This window comes from Dendropsophus ebraccatus, chromosome 15 (genome assembly GCF_027789765.1).
Source record: "Dendropsophus ebraccatus isolate aDenEbr1 chromosome 15, aDenEbr1.pat, whole genome shotgun sequence".
Classification (NCBI taxonomy): Eukaryota; Metazoa; Chordata; class Amphibia; order Anura; family Hylidae; genus Dendropsophus; species Dendropsophus ebraccatus.
Window position 1 is genome coordinate 74,731,540 of NC_091468.1, and position 27,903 is coordinate 74,759,442.

The 27,903-nt window shown below is 47.5% G+C and overlaps 1 protein-coding gene across 1 annotated transcript in view; it reads left to right on the top strand.

The window, feature by feature from the left end:
• Nucleotides 1-27,903, top strand: part of LYST (lysosomal trafficking regulator) — a 442,781-nt gene that overhangs the window by 166,888 nt on the left and 247,990 nt on the right. The window contains exons 16-20 of the mRNA XM_069954584.1: nucleotides 1,911-2,084; nucleotides 4,533-4,682; nucleotides 17,096-17,233; nucleotides 18,045-18,243; nucleotides 20,841-20,933. Of these exons, the coding sequence (XP_069810685.1) occupies nucleotides 1,911-2,084; nucleotides 4,533-4,682; nucleotides 17,096-17,233; nucleotides 18,045-18,243; nucleotides 20,841-20,933 (754 nt within the window). The remainder of the gene's footprint in view (nucleotides 1-1,910; nucleotides 2,085-4,532; nucleotides 4,683-17,095; nucleotides 17,234-18,044; nucleotides 18,244-20,840; nucleotides 20,934-27,903) is intronic.

The following is a 27,903-nucleotide window of genomic DNA, read 5'->3' on the forward strand; positions in this document are numbered from 1 at the left end:
GGATAATAAGTATATAATACACTGCTGTATACCTACACAGAATGGGGAGATATATATACACACTCATACAGGATGAGGATAATAAGTATATAATACACTGCTGTATACCTACACAGAATGGGGAGATATATACACACTCATACAGGAGGATAATAAGTATATAATACACTGCTGTATACCTACACAGAATGGAGAGATATATACACACTCATACAGGAGGATAATAAGTATATAATACACTGCTGTATACCTACACAGAATGGAAATATATACACACTTATACAGGAGGATAATAAGTATATAATACACTGCTGTATACCTACACAGAATGGGGGGATATATACACTCATACAGGAGGATAATAAGTATATAATACACTGCTGTATACCTACACACAGGGGAGATATATACACACTCATACAGGAGGATAATAAGTATATAATACACTGCTGTATACTTACACAGAATGGAGGGATATATACACACTCATACAGGAGGATAATAAGTATATAATACACTGCTGTATACCCACACAGACTGGGGAGATATATACACACTTATACAGGAGGATAATAAGTATATAATACACTGCTGTATACGTACACAGAATGGAGATATATACACACTCATACAGGAGTATAATAAGTATATAATACACTGCTGTATACCTACACAGAATGGGGGGATATATATACACTCATACAGGAGGGGGATAATAAGTATATAATACACTGCTGTATACCAACACAGAATGGGGACATATATATACACACTCATACAGGAGCATAATAAGTATATAATACACTGCTGTATACCTACACAGAATGGGGAGATATATACACACTCATACAGGAGTATAATAAGTATATAATACACTGCTGTATACCTACACAGAATGGGGATATATATATATATATATATATATATATATATATATATATATACTCATACAGGAGGAGGATAATAAGTATATAATACACTGCTTTATACCTACACAGAATGGGTATATATATATACACACTCATATAGGAGGATAATAAGTATATAATACACTGCTGTATACCTACACAGAATGGGGACATATATATACACACTCATACAGGAGGATAATAGGTATATAATACACTGCTGTATACCTACACAGAATGGAGAGAGATATATACACACTCATACTGGAGGATAATAAGTATATAATACACTGCTGTATACCTACACAGAATGGGGGGATATATACACACTCATACAGGAGTATAATAAGTATATAATACACTGCTGTATTCCTACACAGAATGGGAAGATATATACACACTCATACAGGAGGGATAATAAGTATATAATACACTGCTGTATACCTACACAGAATGGGGAGATATATACACACTCATACAGGAGGGATAATAAGTATATAATACACTGCTGTATACCTACACAGAATGGGAAGATATATATACACTCATACAGGAGGGATAATAAGTATATAATACATTGCTGTATACCTACACAGAATGGGGAGATATATACACACTCATACAGGAGGGATAATAAGTATATAATACACTGCTGTATACCTACACAGAATGGGAAGATATATACACACTCATACAGGAGGGATAATAAGTATATAATACATTGCTGTATACCTACACAGAAGTGAGATATATACACACTCATACAGGAGGGTAATAAGTATATAATACACTGCTGTATACCTACACAGAATGGAGAGATATATACACATGTATACCTACACAGAATGGAGAGATATATACACATGTATACCTACACAGAATGGAGAGATATATACATATGTATACCTACACAGAATGGAGAGAGATATATACACACTCAGGCTCTGGCTCTTCTCCCTGGATCGGTTGTGCACTCCTCTGACCCCCGCTTCTATCTTCCAGATTGTGGAGATCAGCAGCTGTGAGAGGACTCAGTCTTTAGGTCTCCAGATTATTTTGTGTTTAATAAAATATAATCAGCAGCGAATCCAGGAAAGTGAGAACTGTGACATCTATCCCATGATCCACCAAGTGTTAGTCCAGCCCCAGTGCATTGTGGGGTTTCATATGCTGAAGGTAGGTGTGGCGGTCAGCCATTGCAGACACTACTAGATGACATAGGGGTCTGTATGTGGGGGTCTCCCGTATCGGAGCAGCGTCCCCCTCCTCGGTGTTATCTGTCGTCTCTTGCTGCAGCCCTGCATGCGCAGTTACTGTTCAGTGGATGGAGGTCGGGATTCTATGGCGGCTAGCCTCGTCCTCCCAACCCCCCAACTGTCCCGTCTATGCCTGTAATAGACCCCTCTGGGTACTGGGGCTGGGGGTCCTACTACACCACATGATTATGGCCGTCACCTGGCGGATTTCTGCCTTTTCCGGCCCATAATCCTTTGGGGTAATAGCGCATGCACAATGTCCGCTGCTCTCTCCGCATTCCTGCTGCAGATCTTTCAGTCCCTTCTGTTACACTTGCAGCACTTGTGCAGATACCATCATTTACCTATGCTATCATTGTCTAGGTTACCGACCACTGCTCTACTCTAAAAGCAGTGGTCTGACTGGTGTGTATATAACTTACATAGACATAGGGGGTCAGTTATTAAGCTAAAATAGTTGTATTCGCATCTGGCCCCTCTGCACCAAAAAATACATTTATTTGCACCCGCTGGTTGTGCACCAGATGGGCGGGGGTTGGGTGAAGGGTACCCCAGAGATTTACACAGAGGAGCATCGGCGTAAATGTCCCCCAGTGTATATACTGTATCATGTACACATCTATTTACTATAGCTGAATGTACACCTGCTTCTAGAGCAGAGTGGTGGTCGGTTACCTAGACAACGAGCTGTGGGAGGGAGAAACGAGAACGAGACAAGATTGCTGACTGTATTTGCAAAATTATTGTACGAGTCCTCAAAGTTTAACTGTTTAACTCCTCATAGGAAAAATGACATGAAGAAAGTTTAGTCTGACCACTAATATATGACTTCCATCTTGTATATGATTGTATGGATGGAATATGGAGACCTGATTGTATGGATGGAATATGGAGACCTGATTGTATGGATGGAATATGGAGACCTGATTGTATGGATGGAATATGGAGACCTGATTGTATGGATGGAATATGGAGACCTGATTGTATGGATGGAATATGGAGACCTGATTGTATGGATGGAATATTCCTGAGACCTGATTGTATGGATGGAATATTCCTGAGACCTGATCGTATGGATGGAATATGGAGACCTGATTGTATGGAAGGAATATGGAGACCTGAATGTATGGATGGAATATGGAGACCTGAATGTATGGATGGAATATGGAGACCTGATTGTATGGATGGAATATGGAGACCTGATCGTATGGATGGAATATGGAGACCTGATTGTATGGATGGAATATGGAGACCTGATTGTATGGATGGAATATGGAGACCTGATTGTATGGATGGAATATTCCTGAGACCTGATTGTATGGATGGAATATTCCTGAGACCTGATCGTATGGATGGAATATGGAGACCTGATTGTATGGAAGGAATATGGAGACCTGAATGTATGGATGGAATATGGAGACCTGAATGTATGGATGGAATATGGAGACCTGATTGTATGGATGGAATATGGAGACCTGATCGTATGGATGGAATATGGAGACCTGATTGTATGGATGGAATATGGAGACCTGATTGTATGGATGGAATATGGAGACCTGATTGTATGGATGGAATATGGAGACCTGATTGTATGGATGGAATATGGAGACCTGATTGTATGGATGGAATATTCCTGAGACCTGAATGTATGGATGGAATATTCCTGAGACCTGATTGTATGGATGGAATATTCCTGAGACCTGAATGTATGGATGGAATATGGAGACCTGATTGTATGGATGGAATATGGAGACCTGATTGTATGGATGGAATATTCCTGAGACCTGATTGTATGGATGGAATATGGAGACCTGATTGTATGGAAGGAATATGGAGACCTGAATGTATGGATGGAATATGGAGACCTGAATGTATGGATGGAATATGGAGACCTGATTGTATGGAAGGAATATGGAGACCTGATTGTATGGAAGGAATATGGAGACCTGAATGTATGGATGGAATATGGAGACCTGATTGTATGGAAGGAATATGGAGACCTGAATGTATGGATGGAATATGGAGACCTGAATGTATGGAAGGAATATGGAGACCTGATTGTATGGATGGAATATGGAGCCCTGATTGTATGGATGGAATATTCCTGAGACCTGATTGTATGGATGGAATATGGAGACCTGATTGTATGGATGGAATATTCCTGAGACCTGATTGTATGGATGGAATATGGAGACCTGATTGTATGGATGGAATATGGAGACCTGATTGTATGGATGGAATATGGAGACCTGATTGTATGGAAGGAATATGGAGACCTGATTGTATGGATGGAATATGGAGACCTGATTGTATGGATGGAATATTCCTGAGACCTGATCGTATCCATTGTCGTCTGTTTATCCTTTAGAGCATTCTACAAGGCTGCACTGATGATTGGCTTCTAACTACAAGTGAAAGTGACAATTTTTCTCTAAATTATAAAACTACGGCTGTAATTCAAGATGTTGGATTAGTAGAACACCTTCTCCTGGACTGGAAGGTTTGGTCGAAGGCCGAGGTATGAAAGGCAATTTATTATGGTCACATTCGCTATTCAGTATCGTTTTGGCATTGAGAACCGTAATACTAAACTTGGTATCTGTAACGATAGGGGGGACATTCCTACAATGTAACGATGGGGGGGACGTTCCTACAATGTAACGATGGGGGAGGGGACATTCCTACAATGTAACGATGGGGGAGGGGACATTCCTACAATGTAACGATGGGGGAGGGGACATTCCTACAATGTAATGATGGGGGGGGGGGGACATTCCTACAATGTAATGATGGGGGGGGGGGGGGACATTTCTACAATGTAATGATGGGGGAGGGGACATTCCTACAATGTAATGATGGGGGAGGGGACATTCCTACAATGTAATGATGGGGGGGGGGGGACATTCCTACAATGTAACGATGGGGGAGGGGACATTCCTACAATGTAACGATGGGGGAGGGGACATTCCTACAATGTAACGATGGGGGAGGGGACATTCCTACAATGTAATGATGGGGGGGGGGGGGACATTTCTACAATGTAATGATGGGGGAGGGGACATTCCTACAATGTAATGATGGGGGAGGGGACATTCCTACAATGTAACGATAGGGGGACATTCCTACAATGTAACGATGGGGGGGGGACATTCCTACAATGTAACGATGGGGGGGGGGGGGGACATTCCTACAATGTAACGATAGGGGGACATTCCTACAATGTAATGATGGGGGGGGACATTCCTACAATGTAACGATGGGGGAGGGACATTCCTACAATGTAATGATGGGGGGGGGGACATTCCTACAATGTAATGATGGGGGGGGACATTCCTACAATGTAATGATGGGGGGGGACATTCCTACAATGTAATGATGGGGGGGGGGACATTCCTACAATGTAATGATGGGGGAGGGACATTTCTACAATGTAATGATGGGGGGGAACATTTCTACAATGTAACGATGGGGGGGGACATTCCTACAATGTAACGATGGGGGGGGGGGCATTCCTACAATGTAACGATGGGGGGGGGGGCATTCCTACAATGTAACGATGGGGGGGGGGGGACATTTCTACAATGTAACGATGGGGGGGGACATTCCTACAATGTAATGATGGGGGGGGACGTTCCTACAATGTAACGATGGGGGGGGGGACATTTCTACAATGTAACGATGGGGGGACGTTCCTACAATGTAACGATGGGGGGGGACATTCCTACAATGTAACAATAGGGGGGGACATTCCTACAATGTAACGATGGGGGGGGGGGACATTCCTACAATGTAACAATAGGGGGGGACGTTCCTACAATGTAACAATAGGGGGGGACATTCCTACAATGTAACAATAGGGGGGGACATTCCTACAATGTAACGATGGGGGGGGGACATTCCTACAATGTAACAATAGGGGGGGGGCATTCCGACAATGTAACTATGGGGGGGGCATTCCTACAATGTAACTATGGGGGGGGGCATTCCTACAATGTAACGATGGGGGGGGGGGGGGGGATTCCGACAATGTAACTATGGGGGGAGACATTCCTACAATGTAACTATGGGGGGAGACATTCCTACAATGTAACGATGGGGGGGGACATTCCTACAATGTAACGATGGGGGGGGACATTCCTACAATGTAACAATAGGGGGGGGGGCATTCCGACAATGTAACTATGGGGGGGGCATTCCTACAATGTAACGATGGGGGGGGGGACATTTCTACAATGTAACGATGGGGGGGGGGGGACATTTCTACAATGTAACGATGGGGGGGGACATTCCTACAATGTAATGATGGGGGGGGACGTTCCTACAATGTAACGATGGGGGGGGGGACATTCCTACAATGTAACGATGGGGGGGGCATTCCTACAATGTAACTATGGGGGGGGGGCATTCCTACAATGTAACGATGGGGGGGGGGGGATTCCGACAATGTAACTATGGGGGGAGACATTCCTACAATGTAACTATGGGGGGAGACATTCCTACAATGTAACTATGGGGGGAGACATTCCTACAATGTAACGATGGGGGGGGACATTCCTACAATGTAACGATGGGGGGACATTCCTACAATGTAACAATAGGGGGGGGGGGCATTCCGACAATGTAACTATGGGGGGGGCATTCCTACAATGTAACGATGGGGGGACATTCCTACAATGTAACGATGGGGGGGGCATTCCTACAATGTAACTATGGGGGGGGATTCCGACAATGTAACGATGGGGGGGACATTCCTACAATGTAACTATGGGGGGGGGCATTCCTACAATGTAACGATGGGGGAGGGGACATTCCTACAATGTAACGATGGGGGGGGGGACATTCCTACAATGTAACGATGGGGGGGGGGGACATTCCTACAATGTAACAATGGGGGGGACATTCCTACAATGTAACGATGGGGGGGGGGGACATTCTTACAATGTAACAATGGGGGGGGGGGACATTCTTACAATGTAACGATGGGGGGGGGGGACATTCTTACAATGTAACAATGGGGGGGACATTCCTACAATGTAACGATGGGGGGGGGGGGGACATTCCTACAATGTAACGATGGGGGGGGGGGGGACGTTCCTACAATGTAATGATGGGGGGGGACATTCCTACAATGTAACGATGGGGGGGGGACATTCCTACAATGTAATGATGGGGGGGGACATTCCTACAATGTATCAATAGGGGGGGGACGTTCCTACAATGTAACTATGGGGGGGGGCATTCCTACAATGTAACGATGGGGGGGGGGGATATTCCTACAATGTAACGATGGGGGAGGGGACATTCTTACAATGTAGGGATTTATGATGATTGGACCAGAGTCAGGACTGTTCCTTCGGTCACTGAGCCACAAATGTACTGATATGCTCCTGGAGAGTTTACTATATGGAGGCCTCATCACAGGGAAGAATGGTCTTTTACATGGGACTGCTATCGTGCAATAAATCAACATCAATTCATATTCTTCTGCTGTAAACGCGGCAGTGATCAAATGACAAACAACAATATGTTTGTATATCATTAATTGCATCTTTTCAGCTGACCATAAAATTGAGGTCCTGCTGCTGGTAGCTCTGTCCTGTGGTCATCTGCTCTTCCTTAGTGTGCTTGCCTTTCGACAGCTTCTCACTTGCTCTTCCTTAGTGTGCTCGTCTTCTGGCAGCTTCTCTCCTGCTCTTCCTTAGTGTGCTTGCCTTTCGACAGCTTCTCACTTGCTCTTCCTTAGTGTGCTCGTCTTCCGGCAGCTTCTCTCCTGCTCTTCCTTAGTGTGCCCGTCTTCCGGCAGCTTCTCTCCTGCTCTTCCTTAGTGTGCTCGTCTTCCGGCAGCTTTTCTCCTGCTCTTTCTTAGTGTGCTCGTCTTCCGGCAGCTTCTCTCCTGTTCTTCCTTAGTGTGCTCGTCTTCCGGCAGCTTCTCTCCTGCTCTTTCTTAGTGTGCTCGTCTTCCGGCAGCTTCTCTCCTGTTCTTCCTTAGTGTGCTCGTCTTCCGGCAGCTTCTCTCCTTCTGTTCCTTAGTGTGCTCGTCTTCCGGCAGCTTCTCTCCTGCTCTTTCTTAGTGTGCTCGTCTTCTGGCAGCTTCTCTCCTTCTGTTCCTTAGTGTGCTCGTCTTCCGGCAGCTTCTCTCCTGCTCTTCCTTAGTGTGCTCGTCTTCCGGCAGCTTCTCTCCTTCTGTTCCTTAGTGTGCTTGTCTTCCGGCAGCTTCTCTCCTGCTCTTTCTTAGTGTGCTCGTCTTCCGGCAGCTACTCTCCTGTTCTTCCTTAGTGTGCTCGTCTTCCGGCAGCTTCTCTCCTGCTCTTCCTTAGTGTGCTCCTCTTCCGGCAGCTTCTCTCCTGCCCTTTCTTAGTGTGCTTGTCTTCCGGCAGCTTCTCTCCTGCTCTTCCTTAGTGTGCTCGTCTTCCGGCAGCTTTTCTCCTGCTCTTTCTTAGTGTGCTCGTCTTCCGGCAGCTTCTCTCCTGTTCTTCCTTAGTGTGCTCGTCTTCCGGCAGCTTCTCTCCTGCTCTTTCTTAGTGTGCTCGTCTTCCGGCAGCTTCTCTCCTGTTCTTCCTTAGTGTGCTCGTCTTCTGGCAGCTTCTCTCCTTCTGTTCCTTAGTGTGCTCGTCTTCCGGCAGCTTCTCTCCTGCTCTTTCTTAGTGTGCTCGTCTTCCGGCAGCTACTCTCCTGTTCTTCCTTAGTGTGCTCGTCTTCCGGCAGCTTCTCTCCTGCTCTTCCTTAGTGTGCTCCTCTTCCGGCAGCTTCTCTCCTGCTCTTCCTTAGTGTGCTCGTCTTCAGGCAGCTTCTCTCCTGCCCTTTCTTAGTGTGCTTGTCTTCCGGCAGCTTCTCCCTGCTCTTCCTTAGGGCCCTATTCCACCGGATGATTATCATTCAGATTATCGTTAAATCGTTCAAATCTAAACAAAATAGCGAAGAAAAAATTATCGCAAATACGATCATAAGTAACGATTATTGTTGCATGGAAATGAGTGAACTTTTTCAGGTCTTTCGCAATAGCTGTAGTTTGAGATCATTAATCGTTAACGATTATGCGAACGATAATCGTCCAGTGGAATAGGGCCCTTAGTGTGCTGGTCTTCCGGCAGCTTCTCTCCTGCTCTTCCTTAGTGTGCTTGTCTCCGGCAGTTTCTCTCCTGCTCTTTCTTATTGTGCTCGTCTTCCGGGAGCCTCTCTCCTTCTGTTCCTTAGTGTGCTCGTCTTCCGGCAACTTCTCTCCTGCTCTTTCTTAGTGTGCTCGTCTTCCGGGAGCCTCTCTCCTTCGGTTCCTTAGTGTGCTCGTCTTCCGGCAGCTTCTTCTCCTTAGAGTATTAGGGTACTCGATGGTATGCGATACTCGAGGAAATCTCGTCATCCGTTTCCTGTAAGTTTGGGCGCTATTTCTCAGCCAATAAACATGCAGGAGACTCTTTGGTACATCCTGCGATGACGTGGGACCCATACATGTCGATAGCAGCAATTGGTTAGCCAGATCAGATGACCCTGCCATATAAAACGTGCAGCCGGCAGTACTCTCTTCAGACGCATGCTGTGAGAGATCATGGAGAGAGCTGCTGCTGGTCAGGGAGAGTGTCAGTGTAGGATATAGCCTTCCAGTAGGCCGGGTATATACCAGTAATACAAACACACAGACCTTCTCAGGGCTTCAAAGCTTTTATTAATACTATTACTACAGACTGCTGGCTGAGAGTTGTAGTGCTGCTACCTCGATTTCACCAGCACACTGTGGTGACCGGCTGCTGGCAGAAAGGGGGCTTTAGGTGCTGCATACACACCCCTAAGAAGTGCTCAGTGTACTCTTTTTTGATTTTGGGGCTGGTGGTCCTGCTGTACTACATTGGATTGCTAGGATTTGTAGTACACCTGCATAGAACTTCACTGCTCATTGGACGGGGGTGTCAGAGAGTGTATAGGTGCAGCCACTACCATATTGTACCGTACAGCCCCCCCTCCTAAACTAGTGGTTACTACACTGTATTGCTGGGATTTGTAGTACACCTGCATAAAACTTCTCTGCTTATTGTAAGGGGGTATCCCAGCGTGTGTCTAGGTCCAGCCACTACCACATTGTACCGTACAGCCCCTTCTAAACTAGTGGGTACTACACTGTATTGCTGGGATTTGTAGTACACTACCCCTCAAGTGATGCATGAGACAATTGCCAGATCCTCAAGGATCAAAGTCAAATTCAAAATCAAAACAGCGGTGGGGGGAGAGGTGGTGAATGTTACCCCAACTGCTGCAGTCAAATTGAAAATCGAAAAGGTGCTGGGGGTAGAAGGCTACTTGTTGACTACTGCTGGGCCTTAACTGGCATCCATGTTGACTACTGGTGTGCCTGCCCTTGCCTCCTTGTTGCTGGGCCTTAACTGGCATCCATGTTGACTACTGGTTTTGGACAACACAGATTACTGGGTGTTCACCCTCCTGGACCCTCGGTACAAACCGAACTTTTCCACTCTCATTCCTGCCGAGGAACGCAGTATGAGAGTGAATCGATATCAACAGGCCCTGGTGCAGAAGCTGAAAATGTACTTCCTATCTGACACCACTAGCGCCAGAGGACGTAGTTCTGTAGGCCAAAGAGCGGGGGAGAGGAGCGGTGGAGCAGGAAGCTTGTCAAGGGGCAGGGGAACACTCTCCAAGGGCTTTGACAGTTTCATGGCACCCCAGCAAGACTATGTCACCTGTCCCCAGTCTAGACAGAGTAAAGGGGAAGCCTCAGGAAGATACCAACGTCCTTCCCGATCACTCTGCTACCTACTATTACTGGGTTGCAAAGCTGGATACGTGGCCTAAACTAGCGCTTTACGCCTTTGAGGTGCTGGGCTGCCCTGCCGCTAGCGTGTTGTCAGAGCGGGTCTTCAGTGCAGCTGGTGCCATCATCACTGATAAGCGCACCCGCCTGTCCACTGACAGCGCTGACAGGCTGACGTTTATAAAAATGAACAAAGCCTGGATTTCACCTGAATCCAACTGTCCACCCGGGGAAAGCAGCTGAACATGAAGATTCTTGTTATCTCCTCTCCTCCTCCTCTTCCTCCTCTTCCTTCAATTCTCAGCCAACTGCCAAGTCTTCTTCTGCCATTCAGTGTCTGGCCTAATTATTGGGAGGATTAATTGCTTCCTCACTCACTCCTAATGCTTCTCTGTGTCCTCACTGCCATGCTCTGACGTCACACTACGTCTGTGGAGAAGCGGGACTGGTTAACGGGAGCCCGCCGATCGAGCCCCCGCCAACCAGCCAGCTGTTTTATTTTTATTTTTTTGTCCAGCCGTGGCCGGGGCCTCACCACCCCCGGTCGAGAGGCATCAGGTGTACCCTTGATGGTGACTGACAGCAGGCCTAGCCAGATTGTACCGTACGGCACCCCTAAAACTCGTGGGTGGTACACTGTATTGCTGGGATTTGTAGTACACCTGCATAGCACTTCACTGCTCATTGTAATGGGGTGTTACAGAGTGTGTATAGGTCCAGCCACTACCAGATTGTACCGTACAGCCCCCCCAAAACTTGTGGGAGCACAAGTATTTTTCCTGATTTCTGTATTTCATACGCAAGGCCTATCTAAGTTCCATACTGTGCAGTATCCATAAAATGGTGAACCCCAGGGGGGGTAAGGGACGAGGGCGTGGGGTTCCAAGTGATGTGGTTGCTGGAGGCCGTGGTTCAGGGCAGGGTGACACAGCAGCACCTGTTGAGGAGGGAGCAGTGGCACACCGCAGACGTGCACTCCCTAGCTTCTTTGACCAACTTACGGGGTCTCATGGTAGACCGTTATTAAAACCGCAGCAGTGTGAACAGGTGATCACGTGGATAGCGGATAATGTGTCCAGTAACTTATCCACCACCCAGTCTTCAACGCAGTCCACCCACGCTACCCAAGGGAGTGGAACCCTTGCTCCATTAGCTCAGCCTCCTTCCCCACAGCCTGGCCCCTCCAGGGAAAGAAGGGATTCAGATCCACCACCACCACCACCATGCTCCTATGGACCCTTCCCTGAGTCTGAGCAACTGAGCTGTGTATATACAAGTCCCCCAGGGGGATCAGTGCTGTGTATATACAAGTCCCCCAGGGGGATCAGTGCTGTGTATATACAAGTCCCCCAGGGGGATCAGTGCTGTGTATATACAAGTCCCCCAGGGGGATCCGTGCTGTGTATATACAAGTCCCCCAGGGGGATCAGTGCTGTGTATATAGGAGTCTCCCAGGAGGATCAGTGCTGTGTATATACAAGTCCCCCAGGGGGATCAGTGCTGTGTATATACAAGTCTACCAGGGGGATCAGTGCTGTGTATATACAGTACAAGTACCCCAGGGGGATCAGTGCTGTGTATGTACAAGTCCCCCAGGGGGATCAATGCGGTGTATATAGGAGTCTCCCAGGGGGATCAGTGCTGTGTATATACAAGTCCCCCAGGGGGATCAGTGCTGTGTATATACAAGTCCCCCAGGGGGATCAGTGCTGTGTATATACAAGTCCCCCAGGGGGATCAGTGCTGTGTATATACAAGTCTACCAGGGGGATCAGTGCTGTGTATATACAAGTCCCCCAGGGGGATCAGTGCTGTGTATGTACAAGTCTACCAGGGGGATCAGTGCTGTGTATATACAGTACAAGTACCCCAGGGGGATCAGTGCTGTGTATGTACAAGTCCCCCAGGGGGATCAATGCGGTGTATATAGGAGTCTCCCAGGGGGATCAGTGCTGTGTATATACAAGTCCCCCAGGGGGATCAGTGCTGTGTATATACAAGTCCCCCAGGGGGATCAGTGCTGTGTATATACAAGTCCCCCAGGGGGATCAGTGCTGTGTATATACAAGTCTACCAGGGGGATCAGTGCTGTGTATATACAGTACAAGTCCCCCAGGGGGATCAGTGCTGTGTATGTACAAGTCCCCCAGGGGGATCAGTGCTGTGTATATAGGAGTCCCCCAGTGGGATCAGTGCTGTGTATATAGGAGCCCCCAAGGGGATCAGTGCTGTGTATATAGGAGTCCCCCAGGGGGATCAGTGCCGTGTATATAGGAGTTCCCAAGGGGGATCACTGCTGTGTATATAGGAGTTTTCCAGGGGGATCAGTGCTGTGTATATAGGAGCCCCCAGGGGGATCAGTGCTGTGTATATACAAGTCCCCCAGGGGGATCAGTGGTGTGCATATACAAGTCCCCCAGGGGGATCAGTGTTGTGTATATAGAAGTCCCCCAGGGAGATCAGTGCTGTGTATATACAAGTCCCCCAGGGGGATCAGTGCTGTGTATATAGGAGTCCCCCAGGGGGATCAGTGCCGTGTATATAGGAGTTCCCAAGGGGGATCACTGCTGTGTATATAGGAGTTTTCCAGGGGGATCAGTGCTGTGTATATAGGAGCCCCCAGGGGGATCAGTGCTGTGTATATACAAGTCCCCCAGGGGGATCAGTGGTGTGCATATACAAGTCCCCCAGGGGGATCAGTGCTGTGTATATAGGAGTCCCCCAGGGGGATCAGTGCTTTGTATATAGGAGTCCCCCAGGGGGATCAGTGCTGTGTATATAGGAGTCCCCCAGGGGGATCAGTGCTGTGTATATAGGAGTCCCCCAGGGGGATCAGTGCTGTGTATATAGGAGTCCCCCAGGGGGATCAGTGCTGTGTATATACAAGTCCCCCAGGGGGATCAGTGCTGTGTATATACAAGTCCCCCAGGGGGATCAGTGCTGTGTATAAAGGAGTCCCCCAGAGGGATCAGTGCTGTGTATATACGAGTCCCCCAGGGGGATCAGTGCTGTGTATAAAGGAGTCCCCCAGAGGGATCAGTGCTGTGTATATAGGAACCCCCAGGGGGATCAGTGCTGTGTATATAGGAGCCCCCCAGGGGGATCAGTGCTGTGTATATACAAGTCCCCCAGGGGGATCAGTGCTGTGTATATACAAGTCCCCCAGGGGGATCAGTGCTGTGTATATAGGAGTCCCCCAGGGGGATCAGTGCTGTGTATATACAAGTCCCCCAGGGGGATCAGTGCTGTGTATATACAAGTCCCCCAGGGGGATCAGTGCTGTGTATATACAAGTCCCCCAGGGGGATCAGTGCTGTGTATATACAAGTCCCCCAGTCTTCTAGTTGATGTAAAAATAAAAGTAAAAAAGTGTTTTTATTAATAAAATATAAAAGTCCAAATCACCCCCCTTTTCCCATTTTAGAAATATAAATAAACAAATAAATAAACATATTTAGTATCGCCGCATACGTAATCGCCCGAACTATTAAATTATCACTTTCCTGATCTCACATGGTAAACTGCGTCAGCACAAAAAAAATCCAAAGTGCAAAATTGCGCATTTTTGGTCGCATTAAATCCAGAAAAAATTAAATAAAAAGAGTTCAAAAAGTCGTATATGTGCAATCAAGGTACCGATAGAAAGTAAAGATCATGGCGCAAAAAATGACACTTGGCCAAAGGATAAAAGCGTTATAAGCCTCGGAATGGAGAGATTGTAAGGAACGTATATTTGGTAACAACGGTTTGAATTTTTTAAAAGCCATCCGATACAATAAAAGTTATACATGTTATATATCGTTGTAATCGTAACAACTGGAGGAACATATATAACAAGTCCGTTTTACCCCCGGGCGAACAGCGTAAATGCAAAACTCCCCGAAATCAAAACAAATTCCTTATTAGCACTTAGAATTGTCACATTAGTCAACTAGGGCAGTGATATTCAACCTTTTTTGAGCCGCGGCACACTTTTTATACTTAAAAAATCTCGGGGCACACCACCAACCAAAATGGCACAAAATGACACTAAAACAGTACATGTTATACATATAGTTAATAATATAGATTCTAAATGTATTTATACTCACTCAGTGTGAAACCTGGGCCTGTTTTCTTCTCTCCCATGCTTCTCTCCACCATACTTCTCTCCTGTGCTTCTCTCCACCATACTTCTCCCCCCTGCTTCTCTCCACCATACTTCTCCCCCCTGCTTCTCTCCCCCATGCTTCTCTCCACCATACTTCTCTCCTGTGCTTCTCTCCACCATACTTCTCCCCCCTGCTTCTCTCGTGTGCTTCTCTCCACCATACTTCTCACCCCTGTGCTTCTCTCCTGTGCTTCTCTCCCCCATGCTTCTCTCCACCATACTTCTCTCCTGTGCTTCTCTCCACCATACTTCTCCCCCCTGCTTCTCTCCTGTGCTTCTCTCCACCATACTTCTCACCCCTGCTTCTCTCCACCATACTTCTCCCCCCTGCTTCTCTCCCCCATGCTTCTCTCCACCATACTTCTCTCCTGTGCTTCTCTCCCCCATGCTTCTCTCCACCATACTTCTCTCCTGTGCTTCTCTCCACCATACTTCTCCCCCCTGCTTCTCTCCTGTGCTTCTCTCCCCCATGCTTCTCTCCTGTGCTTCTCTCCTGTGCTTCTCTCCCCCATGCTTCTCTCCTGTGCTTCTCTCCACCATACTTCTCACCCCTGTGCTTCTCTCCTGTGCTTCTCTCCCCCATGCTTCTCTCCACCATACTTCTCTCCTGTGCTTCTCTCCACCATACTTCTCCCCCCTGCTTCTCTCCTGTGCTTCTCTCCACCATACTTCTCCCCCCTGCTTCTCTCCTGTGCTTCTCTCCACCATACTTCTCCCCCCTGCTTCTCTCCTGTGCTTCTCTCCACCATACTTCTCCCCCCTGCTTCTCTCCTGTGCTTCTCTCCACCATACTTCTCCCCCCTACTTCTCTCCTGTGCTTCTCTCCACCATACTTCTTCCCCCTGCTTCTCTCCTGTGCTTCTCTTCACCATACTTTTCCCCTCTGCTTCTCTCCCCATGCTTCTCTCCTGTGCTTCTCTCCCCCATGCTTCTCTCCTGTGCTTCTCTCCACCATACTTCTCTCCCCCCTGCTTCTTTCCGCTGTTTCTCTCCCCCATCCCCAGGTTTCTCTCCACCCACTTCCTCCTCACCTCCTCCGAGATGGTCGCCGCTGCTGTCCGCCTCACCTACTGGCCGCCCATAGGGCCCGGACGCGCTCCTCCAATCAGCGGAGAGCGGGAGCATGGTGCGCTGCGGCGGGCCGTAGCGCACATGTTGATTAGATGTGTGCATCACGGCCCGCCGCAGCGCACCACGCAACCGCCCACATTATAATCCGCTACTGATCGCTGCGCATTGCCGGGGAACAAAACACAGGGGCACCATAGTTTGTGGAACTTTCCCCGCGGCACACCCGATCATGTGTCTCAGCACACTGAATTATAATCACTGAACTAGGGAATGGGAGGTCACTATTGTTGGGTGACTGTTTTCAGTTCATAGTTCACCTTGTAAAAGTTTAAAGTTCTGCACTTATCTCACTTTTCATTGGTTGTTTTTTGATTGCACACTTTGTGTTCACATTTTTACCACTTTGATAGTCTAGAAGGATGTGTGGTTCCCCCCCAAAAAAACATTTGCACTATGATGGAACACACCACCCCTTACTAAGACACCATGTATAGATATATTGTACTTTTTCTTAATTTAATTTTTTCTTAATTTTTCTTAATGGTTCTCTGTGTGCTCACTGCCATGCTGTGTCTGGTATAATTTTGGGGAGGCTCACTTGCTTCCTCACTCACTTTTAATGGTTCTCTGTGTGCTTACTGCCATGCTGTGTCTGGTATAATTTTGGGGAGGCTCACTTGCTTCCTCACTCACTTTTAATGGTTCTCTGTGTGCTTACTGCCATGCTGTGTCTGGTATAATTTTTGGATCTGTATAGATTTCATAATTTACTGTATTAATGAGCGGTTACTGTCAAACTTTTCTGACTTTTGTAGAAAACACCGACCGAAAACTGTGTGTGACCCCAAACCACTGTGTGACCCCAAACCACTGTGTGACCCCAAACCACTGTGTGACCCCCAAACTCTGTGTGATGCCCTCCATGTATTCATCTTTGTCTCTCTTGTAGGTTGGAGTGTGGGAAACCTTAATGACCTGTCTGGAATTACTGATCCGAGATTCTCATCCCTACAAAGTGTTTAACATCCGCCAGCTGCTGAAGGCGCGGGTGGTGCACCACTTCCTGCTCGCCTGCCAGGTCTTACAGGTAGGTCACCTGGGAAGGTGGGAGTGGTTATGGCGGCACTCCGCCTCATGTTGTCTCCAAGCTGATGTATTATTACTATGTTAGGAGTTCCTTCTGCAGTATGTGACTCTCTTCAGGGAGAGACATTCCCAAATAACCGGCGTGTTACCAGGGCCGCAGCTCTGACTCCACAGCTCTGCTTGTTAGGCCTCATTCACACCTAAAGTCATTTTTAAGGACCGTGATTTTAGGCCACTAGCAAAATCCAAAATCTGTGAAAAATCATCCGTTTTTACATCCGTTTCCATTTTTTTCACTGCATCACATCACCCCAGTATGTAATCCACAGCCGCTGGCAGCACATCCTCCCAGATGTAGCGGAGCTGATCTCCACGTGTCAGATGTAGCAGAGCTGATCTTCACGTGTCAGATGTAGCAGAGCTGAGCCTCACGCGTCAGATGTAGCAGAGCTGATCCCCACGCGTCAGACGTAGCAGAGCTGATCCCCACGTGTCAGACGTAGCAGAGCTGATCCCCACGCGTCAGACGTAGCAGAGCTGATCCCCACGCGTCAGACGTAGCAGAGCTGATCCCCACGCGTCAGACGTAGCAGAGCTGATCCCCACGCTTCAGACGTAGCAGAGCTGATCCCCACGCGTCAGACGTAGCAGAGCTGATCCCCGCTGTCGCTCGGACACATGTACAGTGTTGTGAAGTGTGTAGATATAATCGGATATAATTCCCGGAGTTTTTGCTCTTCTCGTCTCTCTTGCTGTGTTATACTGATGTTTTGTTACTTATGTGAATGGTGATTGTGATGTTTGTATTTCAGGAGCACAGGGAAGGCTATATAACCACTATCCCTCAGGAGGTTTGTGGATCTTATATAAAGATCATAGAAGAAGTCCTGGGATCTCCTCCGGAGCTGGACCTGCTGAGATTAATCTTCCGTTTCCTTCTGGCCGTCCACCCTCCAACCAACACTTTTGTTTGTCATAATTCCAATAATTTCTTCTTTTCTTTGCACATAGGTGAGATACAGTCCGCCGCCACAGGGCAAATCCGCCGCCACAGGGCAAAGCCACCGCCACAGGGCAAATCTGCCGCCTCTCCTCACTAGTTACTATGGCTAAAAAAAGAATAGAGGCCATTGACCTACAGAACCCTACTGTGCTGATCCAGAGGAGGCAGAAACCCTAATGAGGCCAATAGCAATTATAATACTGCTGCACACTGCATCCTGCACATATAATACTGCCGCACACTGCACCCTGCATATATAATACTGCCGCACACTGCACCCTGCGTATATAATACTGCCGCACACTCTGAATATAATACTGTCGCACACTGCACCCTGAGAATATAATACTGCCGCACACTGCACCCTGGGAATATAATACTGTTGCACACTGCACCCTGGGAATATAATACTGTTGCACACTGCACCCTGGGAATATAATACTGCCGCACACTGCACCCTGGGAATATAATACTGCCGCACACTGCACCCTGGGAATATAATACTGCCGCACACTGCATCCTGCAAATATAATACTGCCGCACACTGCACCCTGGGAATATAATACTGCCGCACACTGCACCCTGCGTATATAATACTGCCGCACACTGCACCCTGGGAATACAATTCTGCCGCACACTGCACCCTGCGTATATAATACTGCCGCACACTGCACCCTGCGTATATAATACTGCCGCACACTGCATCCTGCGTATATAATACTGCCGCACACTGCACCCTGCGTATATAATACTGCCGCACACTGCACCCTGCGTATATAATACTGCCGCACACTGCATCCTGCGAATATAATACTGCCGCACACTGCACCCTGTGAATATAATACTGCCGCACACTGCATCCTGTGAATATAATACTGCCGCACACTGCACCCTGGGAATATAATACTGCCGCACACTGCACCCTGGGAATATAATACAGCCACACACTGCACCCTGGGAATATAATACTGCCGCACACTGCATCCTGCAAATATAATACTGCCGCACACTGCACCCTGGGAATATAATACTGCCGCACACTGCACCCTGGGAATATAATACTGCCGCACACTGCGACCTGGGAATATAATACTGCTGCACCCTGCGTATATAATACTGCCGCACACTGCACCCTGAGAATATAATACTGCCGCACACTGCACCCTGGGAATATAATACTGCCGCACACTGCACCCTGAGAATATAATACTGCCGCACACTGCACCCTGGGAATATAATACTGCCGCACACTGCACCCTGTGAATATAATACTGCCGCACACTGCACCCTGTGAATATAATACTGCCGCACACTGCACCCTGCAAATATAATACTGCCACACACTGCACCCTGGGAATATAATACTGCTGCACACTGCACCCTGCGTATATAATACTGCCGCACACTGCATCCTGCAAATATAATACTGCCGCACACTGCACCCTGGGAATATAATACTGCCGCACACTGCACCCTGGGAATATAATACTGCCGCACACTGCGACCTGGGAATATAATACTGCTGCACACTGCACCCTGAGAATATAATACTGCCGCACACTGCACCCTGGGAATATAATACTGCCGCACACTGCACCCTGGGAATATAATACTGCCGCACACTGCACCCTGGGAATATAATACTGCCGCACACTGCACCCTGGGAATATAATACTGCCGCACACTGCACCCTGGGAATATAATACTGCCGCACACTGCACCCTGGGAATATAATACTGCCGCACACTGCACCCTGGGAATATAATACTGCTGCACACTGCACCCTGCTACTGCCGCACACTGCATCCTGCGAATATAATACTGCTGCACGCTGGGAATATAATACTGCTGCACGCTGGGAATATAATACTGCCGCACACTGCACGCTGGGAATATAATACTGTGGCATACAGCGCCCTACGAATATAATACTGCCGCACACTGCACCCTGAGTATATAATACTGCCGCACACTGCACCCTGAGTATATAATACTGCCGCACACTGCACCCTGGGAATATAATACTGCCGCACACTGCACCCTGGGAATATAATACTGCCGCACACTGCACCCTGGGAATATAATACTGCCGCACACTGCACCCTGAGAATATAATACTGCCGCACACTGCACCCTGGGAATATAATACTGCCGCACACTGCACCCTGGGAATATAATACTGCCGCACACTGCGCCCTACGAATATAATACTGTGACATACAGCGCCCTCTCCTGGCAGGGTTGTTGGGGTGGCGCACTCTCCTGGCAGGGGTGTTGGGGTGGCGCCCTCTCCTGGCAGGGGTGTTGGGGTGGCGCCCTCTCCTGGCAGGGGTGTTGGGGTGGCGCCCTCTCCTGGCAGGGGTGTTGGGGTGGCGCACTCTCCTGGCAGGGGTGTTGGGGTGGCGCACTCTCCTGGCAGGGGTGTTGGGGTGGCGCACTCTCCTGGCAGGGGTGTTGGGGTGGCGCACTCTCCTGGCAGGGGTGTTGGGGTGGCGCACTCTCCTGGCAGGGGTGTTGGGGTGGCGCCCTCTCCTACATGTATTCTTTTCTGCTATCTTGTCCCGACGTGTCTCACAGATTTCTCGCCTCCCTCTTCTTCCCTTAGATGATAAAATATTTCAAGAGAAGCTGAAATCTGTGATAAATCAGAGACACACGTCAGCGGGATCCACAGCCAGTCCCGTCTTCTCCAGCAGAGGTCAGTGAGGATTGTTATTACACCGTCCTGTAGGAAGGGTAAGGGAGCGCCATGCTGATAATAATGCTGTATACTCACCTCTCCACACTCCCTCACAACCAGCGCCATGCTGATAATAATGCTGTATACTCACCTCTCCACACTCCCTCACAGCCAGCGCCCTGCTTATAATAATGCTGTATACTCCCCTCTCCAGGCTCCCCCACAGCCAGCGCTCTGCTTATAATAATGCTGTATACTCCCCTCTCCAGGCTCCCCCACAGCCAGCGCCCTGCTAATAATAATAATGCTGTATACTCACCTTTCTATACTCCCCCACAGCCAGTGCCCTGCTAATAATGATGCTGTATACTCACCTCTCTACACTCCCCCAAAGCCAGCGCCCTGCTAATAATGCTGTATACTCCGCACCCCCACAGCCAGCACCCTGCTTATAATAATACTGTATACTCCCCTCTCCACACTCCCCCACAGCCAGCGCCCTGCTAATAATAATAATATAATGATGCTGTATACTTACCTCTCCACACTCCCCACTGTTCTCCCGGCTGGTTTCTGTTTCCCTACCTCATTAGAGAAATAAGAGCTGTTCTGTGATAATTTGCTCCTGCGCCATTGTCAGTAACTTGCTTTATGAGGAGGAGGAGGAGGAGGAGGATGATCTCCAGCTGTCTATTCCATGGAATGATTATCAGTTGATATTCGCTCTTATGGCCGATAATCGTCCTGTGGAATAGAAGGAAACGATCAGCCGACATCGTCCACGATGGCTGATTGTTGCGTTGTTTGTCTTTCTGTACAGCAGCGATCTGCGGCCGGCGCTCTGTGCAATAGGAGGCAGCAGACCGCCGCTATATCCTCTGGGCTGCCCCCCCCCTCACCCGCTCGCTGCCACTGCGTGTAATGGCGGGGAACGAGGAGCAAGCGAGCACTAATATCGCTCATTTGCTGCTCCCTGGAATAGGGGCTTTATTTAGGACCCTCTGTGCTCTTTTATTGAGAATTCAGTCAACTCTAACCCCCTGCCACTATGTGGGAGGCTCCTGTGGGGGTAGTGGGCGGGGCTAGAGGAAGAAACACTTAACTGGGCTCCTATCTAAAGTGTACAGCAGGATCAAGACATCAGTTACAGGTTCTACACACTAGCCTGGAGGCAACAAAGACAACAGAGCCGACAATTAGCATCAGAAGGAAGCGGGAGAGGCCGCAGAAAGGCAGGGAAACCAGGTGATATCCTAGAGTCCCTTATTACAGAGGCACTCCGAACTTAAAGGGTTAAAGGGGTTTATATAACTTTAGGAAAGAAGATGCAGCATTAGTCCTGGCACAGTTACATACTGATAGTGCTGCTGCATGCGGTGTCTGCATTAGAACAGACATTGCAGTGGGGGAAGCTGTCTGTGTCCATAGCGCTGCAGGCAGAGAATGAGCGGTCACTGACAGTCGCCCCCACTCGCTGCAGCTTCTCCAACTTAAATGTCGGTATTATTAATAATTTGCATGATACTTAACATCAGGGGGCGCTAAGACCTGAAAGTGGGTCGGTCCAGGGGCCCCTGCAGCTCCTGGCGCAGCCGGCTCCATCACCTAATAATCTCAGTGATGTGATGGCTGCCTATATACTATGCTGTATACAGCCGGCTCCATCACCCAATAATCTCACTGATGTGATGGCTGCCTATATACTATGCTGTATACAGCCGCTCCATCACCTAATAATCTCAGTGATGTGGTGGCTGCCTATATACTATGCTGTATACAGCCGCTCCATCACCCAATAATCTCACTGATGTGATGGCTGCCTATATACTATGCTGTATACAGCCGGCTCCATCACCTAATAATCTCAGTGATGTGATAGCTGCCTATATACTATGCTGTATACAGCTGCTCCATCACCTAATAATCTCAGTGATGTGATGGCTGCCTATATACTATGCTGTATACAGCCGGCTCCATCACCCAATAATCTCACTGATGTGATGGCTGCCTATATACTATGCTGTATACAGCCGCTCCATCACCCAATAATCTCAGTGATGTGATGGCTGCCTATATACTATGCTGTATACAGCCGCTCCATCACCCAATAATCTCACTGATGTGATGGCTGCCTATATACTATGCTGTATACAGCCGGCTCCATCACCTAATAATCTCAGTGATGTGATAGCTGCCTATATACTATGCTGTATACAGCTGCTCCATCACCTAATAATCTCAGTGATGTGGTGGCTGCCTATATACTATGCTGTATACAGCCGCTCCATCACCTAATAATCTCAGTGATGTGATGGCTGCCTATATACTATGCTGTATACAGCCGGCTCCATCACCTAATAATCTCAGTGATGTGGTGGCTGCCTATATACTATGCTGTATACAGCCGCTCCATCACCTAATAATCTCAGTGATGTGATGGCTGCCTATATACTATGCTGTATACAGTCGGCTCCATCACCCCATAATCTCAGTGATGTGATGGCTGCCTATATACTATGCTGTATACAGCCGCTCCATCACCTAATAATCTCAGTGATGTAATGGCTGCCTATATACTATGCTGTATACAGCCGGCTCCATCACCTAATAATCTCAGTGATGTGATGGCTGCCTATATACTATGCTGTATACAGCCGGCTCCATCACCTAATAATCTCAGTGATGTGATGGCTGCCTATATACTATGCTGTATACAGCCGGCTCCATCACCTAATAATCTCACTGATGTGATGGCTGCCTATATACTATGCTGTATACAGCTGCTCCATCACCCCATAATCTCAGTGATGTGATGGCTGCCTATATACTATGCTGTATACAGCCGGCTCCATCACCTAATAATCTCACTGATGTCATGGCTGCCTATATACTATGCTGTATACAGCTGCTCCATCACCTAATAATCTCACTGATGTGATGGCTGCCTATATACTATGCTGTATACAGCTGCTCCATCACCCAATAAACTCAGTGATGTGATGGCTGCCTATATACTATGCTGTATACAGCCGGCTCCATCACCTAATAATCTCAGTGATGTCATGGCTGCCTATATACTATGCTGTATACAGCTGCTCCATCACCTAATAATCTCACTGATGTGATGGCTGCCTATATACTATGCTGTATACAGCTGCTCCATCACCCAATAATCTCAGTGATGTGATGGCTGCCTATATACTATGCTGTATACAGCCGGCTCCATCACCTAATAATCTCAGTGATGTGATGGCTGCCTATATACTATGCTGTATACAGCTGCTCCATCACCCAATAATCTCAGTGATGTGATGGCTGCCTATATACTATGCTGTATACAGCCGGCTCCATCACCTAATAATCTCAGTGATGTGATGGCTGCCTATATACTATGCTGTATACAGCCGGCTCCATCACCCCATAATCTCACTGATGTGGTGGCTGCCTATATACTATGCTGTATACAGCCGGCTCCATCACCCAATAATCTCACTGATGTGATGGCTGCCTATATACTATGCTGTATACAGCTGCTCCATCACCCAATAATCTCACTGATGTGATGGCTGCCTATATACTATGCTGTATACAGCCGATTCCATCACCCAATAATCTCAGTGATGTGATGGCTGCCTATATACTATGCTGTATACAGCCGCTCCATCACCCAATAATCTCACTGATGTGATGGCTGCCTATATACTATGCTGTATACAGTCGGCTCCATCACCTAATAATCTCAGTGATGTGATGGCTGCCTATATACTATGCTGTATACAGCCGCTCCATCACCTAATAATCACTGATGTGATGGCTGCCTATATACTATGCTGTATACAGCCGGCTCCATCACCCAATAATCTCACTGATGTGATGGCTGCCTATATACTATGCTGTATACAGCTGCTCCATCACCCAATAATCTCAGTGATGTGATGGCTGCCTATATACTATGCTGTATACAGCCGGCTCCATCACCTAATAATCTCAGTGATGTGATGGCTGCCTATATACTATGCTGTATACAGCCGGCTCCATCACCCAATAATCTCAGTGATGTGATGGCTGCCTATATACTATGCTGTATACAGCCGGCTCCATCACCCAATAATCTCAGTGATGTGATGGCTGCCTATATACTATGCTGTATACAGCCGCTCCATCACCTAATAATCTCACTGATGTGATGGCTGCCTATATACTATGCTGTATACAGCCGCTCCATCACCTAATAATCTCACTGATGTGATGGCTGCCTATATACTATGCTGTATACAGCCGGCTCCATCACCCAATAATCTCACTGATGTGATGGCTGCCTATATACTATGCTGTATACAGCCGCTCCATCACCCAATAATCTCACTGATGTGATGGCTGCCTATATACTATGCTGTATACAGCCGCTCCATCACCCAATAATCTCAGTGATGTGATGGCTGCCTATATACTATGCTGTATACAGCCGGCTCCATCACCCAATAATCTCAGTGATGTGATGGCTGCCTATATACTATGCTGTATACAGCTGCTCCATCACCTAATAATCTCAGTGATGTGATGGCTGCCTATATACTATGCTGTATACAGCTGCTCCATCACCTAATAATCTCAGTGATGTGATGGCTGCCTATATACTATGCTGTATACAGCCGGCTCCATCACCTAATAATCTCAGTGATGTGATGGCTGCCTATATACTATGCTGTATACAGCCGCTCCATCACCTAATAATCTCAGTGATGTGATGGCTGCCTATATACTATGCTGTATACAGCCGGCTCCATCACCTAATAATCTCAGTGATGTGATAGCTGCCTATATACTATACTGTATACAGCCGGCTCCATCACCCAATAATCTCACTGATGTGATGGCTGCCTATATACTATGCTGTATACAGCCGGCTCCATCACCTAATAATCTCAGTGATGTGATGGCTGCCTATATACTATGCTGTATACAGCCGGCTCCATCACCTAATAATCTCAGTGATGTGATGGCTGCCTATATACTATGCTGTATACAGCCGGCTCCATCACCTAATAATCTCAGTGATGTGATAGCTGCCTATATACTATGCTGTATACAGCCGGCTCCATCACCTAATAATCTCACTGATGTGATGGCTGCCTATATACTATGCTGTATACAGCCGGCTCCATCACCCAATAATCTCACTGATGTGATGGCTGCCTATATACTATGCTGTATACAGCCGGTTCCATCACCCAATAATCTCAGTGATGTGATGGCTGCCTATATACTATGCTGTATACAGCCGGCTCCATCACCCAATAATCTCACTGATGTGGTGGCTGCCTATATACTATGCTGTATACAGCCGGCTCCATCACCCAATAATCTCACTGATGTGATGGCTGCCTATATACTATGCTGTATACAGCTGCTCCATCACCCAATAATCTCACTGATGTGATGGCTGCCTATATACTATGCTGTATACAGCCGGCTCCATCACCTAATAATCTCAGTAATGTGATGGCTGCCTATATACTATGCTGTATACAGCCGGCTCCATCACCTAATAATCTCAGTGATGTGATGGCTGCCTATATACTATGCTGTATACAGCTGCTCCATCACCCCATAATCTCAGTGATGTGATGGCTGCCTATATACTATGCTGTATACAGCCGGCTCCATCACCTAATAATCTCAGTGATGTGATGGCTGCCTATATACTATGCTGTATACAGCCGGCTCCATCACCTAATAATCTCAGTGATGGGATGGCTGCCTATATACTATGCTGTATACAGCCGCTCCATCACCTAATAATCTCAGTGATGTGATGGCTGCCTATATACTATGCTGTATACAGCCGGTTCCATCACCCAATAATCTCAGTGATGTAATGGCTGCCTATATACTATGCTGTATACAGTCGGCTCCATCACCTAATAATCTCACTGATGTGATGGCTGCCTATATACTATGCTGTATACAGCCGGCTCCATCACCTAATAATCTCAGTGATGTGATGGCTGCCTATATACTATGCTGTATACAGCCGGCTCCATCACCCAATAATCTCAGTGATGTGATGGCTGCCTATATACTATGCTGTATACAGCCGGCTCCATCACCCAATAATCTCAGTGATGTGATGGCTGCCTATATACTATGCTGTATACAGCTGCTCCATCACCCAATAATCTCAGTGATGTGATGGCTGCCTATATACTATGCTGTATACAGCCGCTCCATCACCCAATAATCTCAGTGATGTGATGGCTGCCTATATACTATGCTGTATACAGCCGCTCCATCACCTAATAATCTCACTGATGTGATGGCTGCCTATATACTATGCTGTATACAGCTGCTCCATCACCCAATAATCTCAGTGATGTGATGGCTGCCTATATACTATGCTGTATACAGCTGCTCCATCACCCCATAATCTCAGTGATGTGATGGCTGCCTATATACTATGCTGTATACAGCCGGCTCCATCACCCAATAATCTCACTGATGTGATGGCTGCCTATATACTATGCTGTATACAGCTGCTCCATCACCCAATAATCTCAGTGATGTGATGGCTGCCTATATACTATGCTGTATACAGCCGGCTCCATCACCCAATAATCTCACTGATGTGATGGCTGCCTATATACTATGCTGTATACAGCCGCTCCATCACCCAATAATCTCACTGATGTGATGGCTGCCTATATACTATGCTGTATACAGCCGGCTCCATCACCCAATAATCTCACTGATGTGATGGCTGCCTATATACTATGCTGTATACAGTCGGCTCCATCACCTAATAATCTCAGTGATGTGATGGCTGCCTATATACTATGCTGTATACAGCCGGCTCCATCACCCAATAATCTCACTGATGTGATGGCTGCCTATATACTATGCTGTATACAGCCGGCTCCATCACACCATAATCTCAGTGATGTGATGGCTGCCTATATACTATGCTGTATACAGCTGCTCCATCACCCAA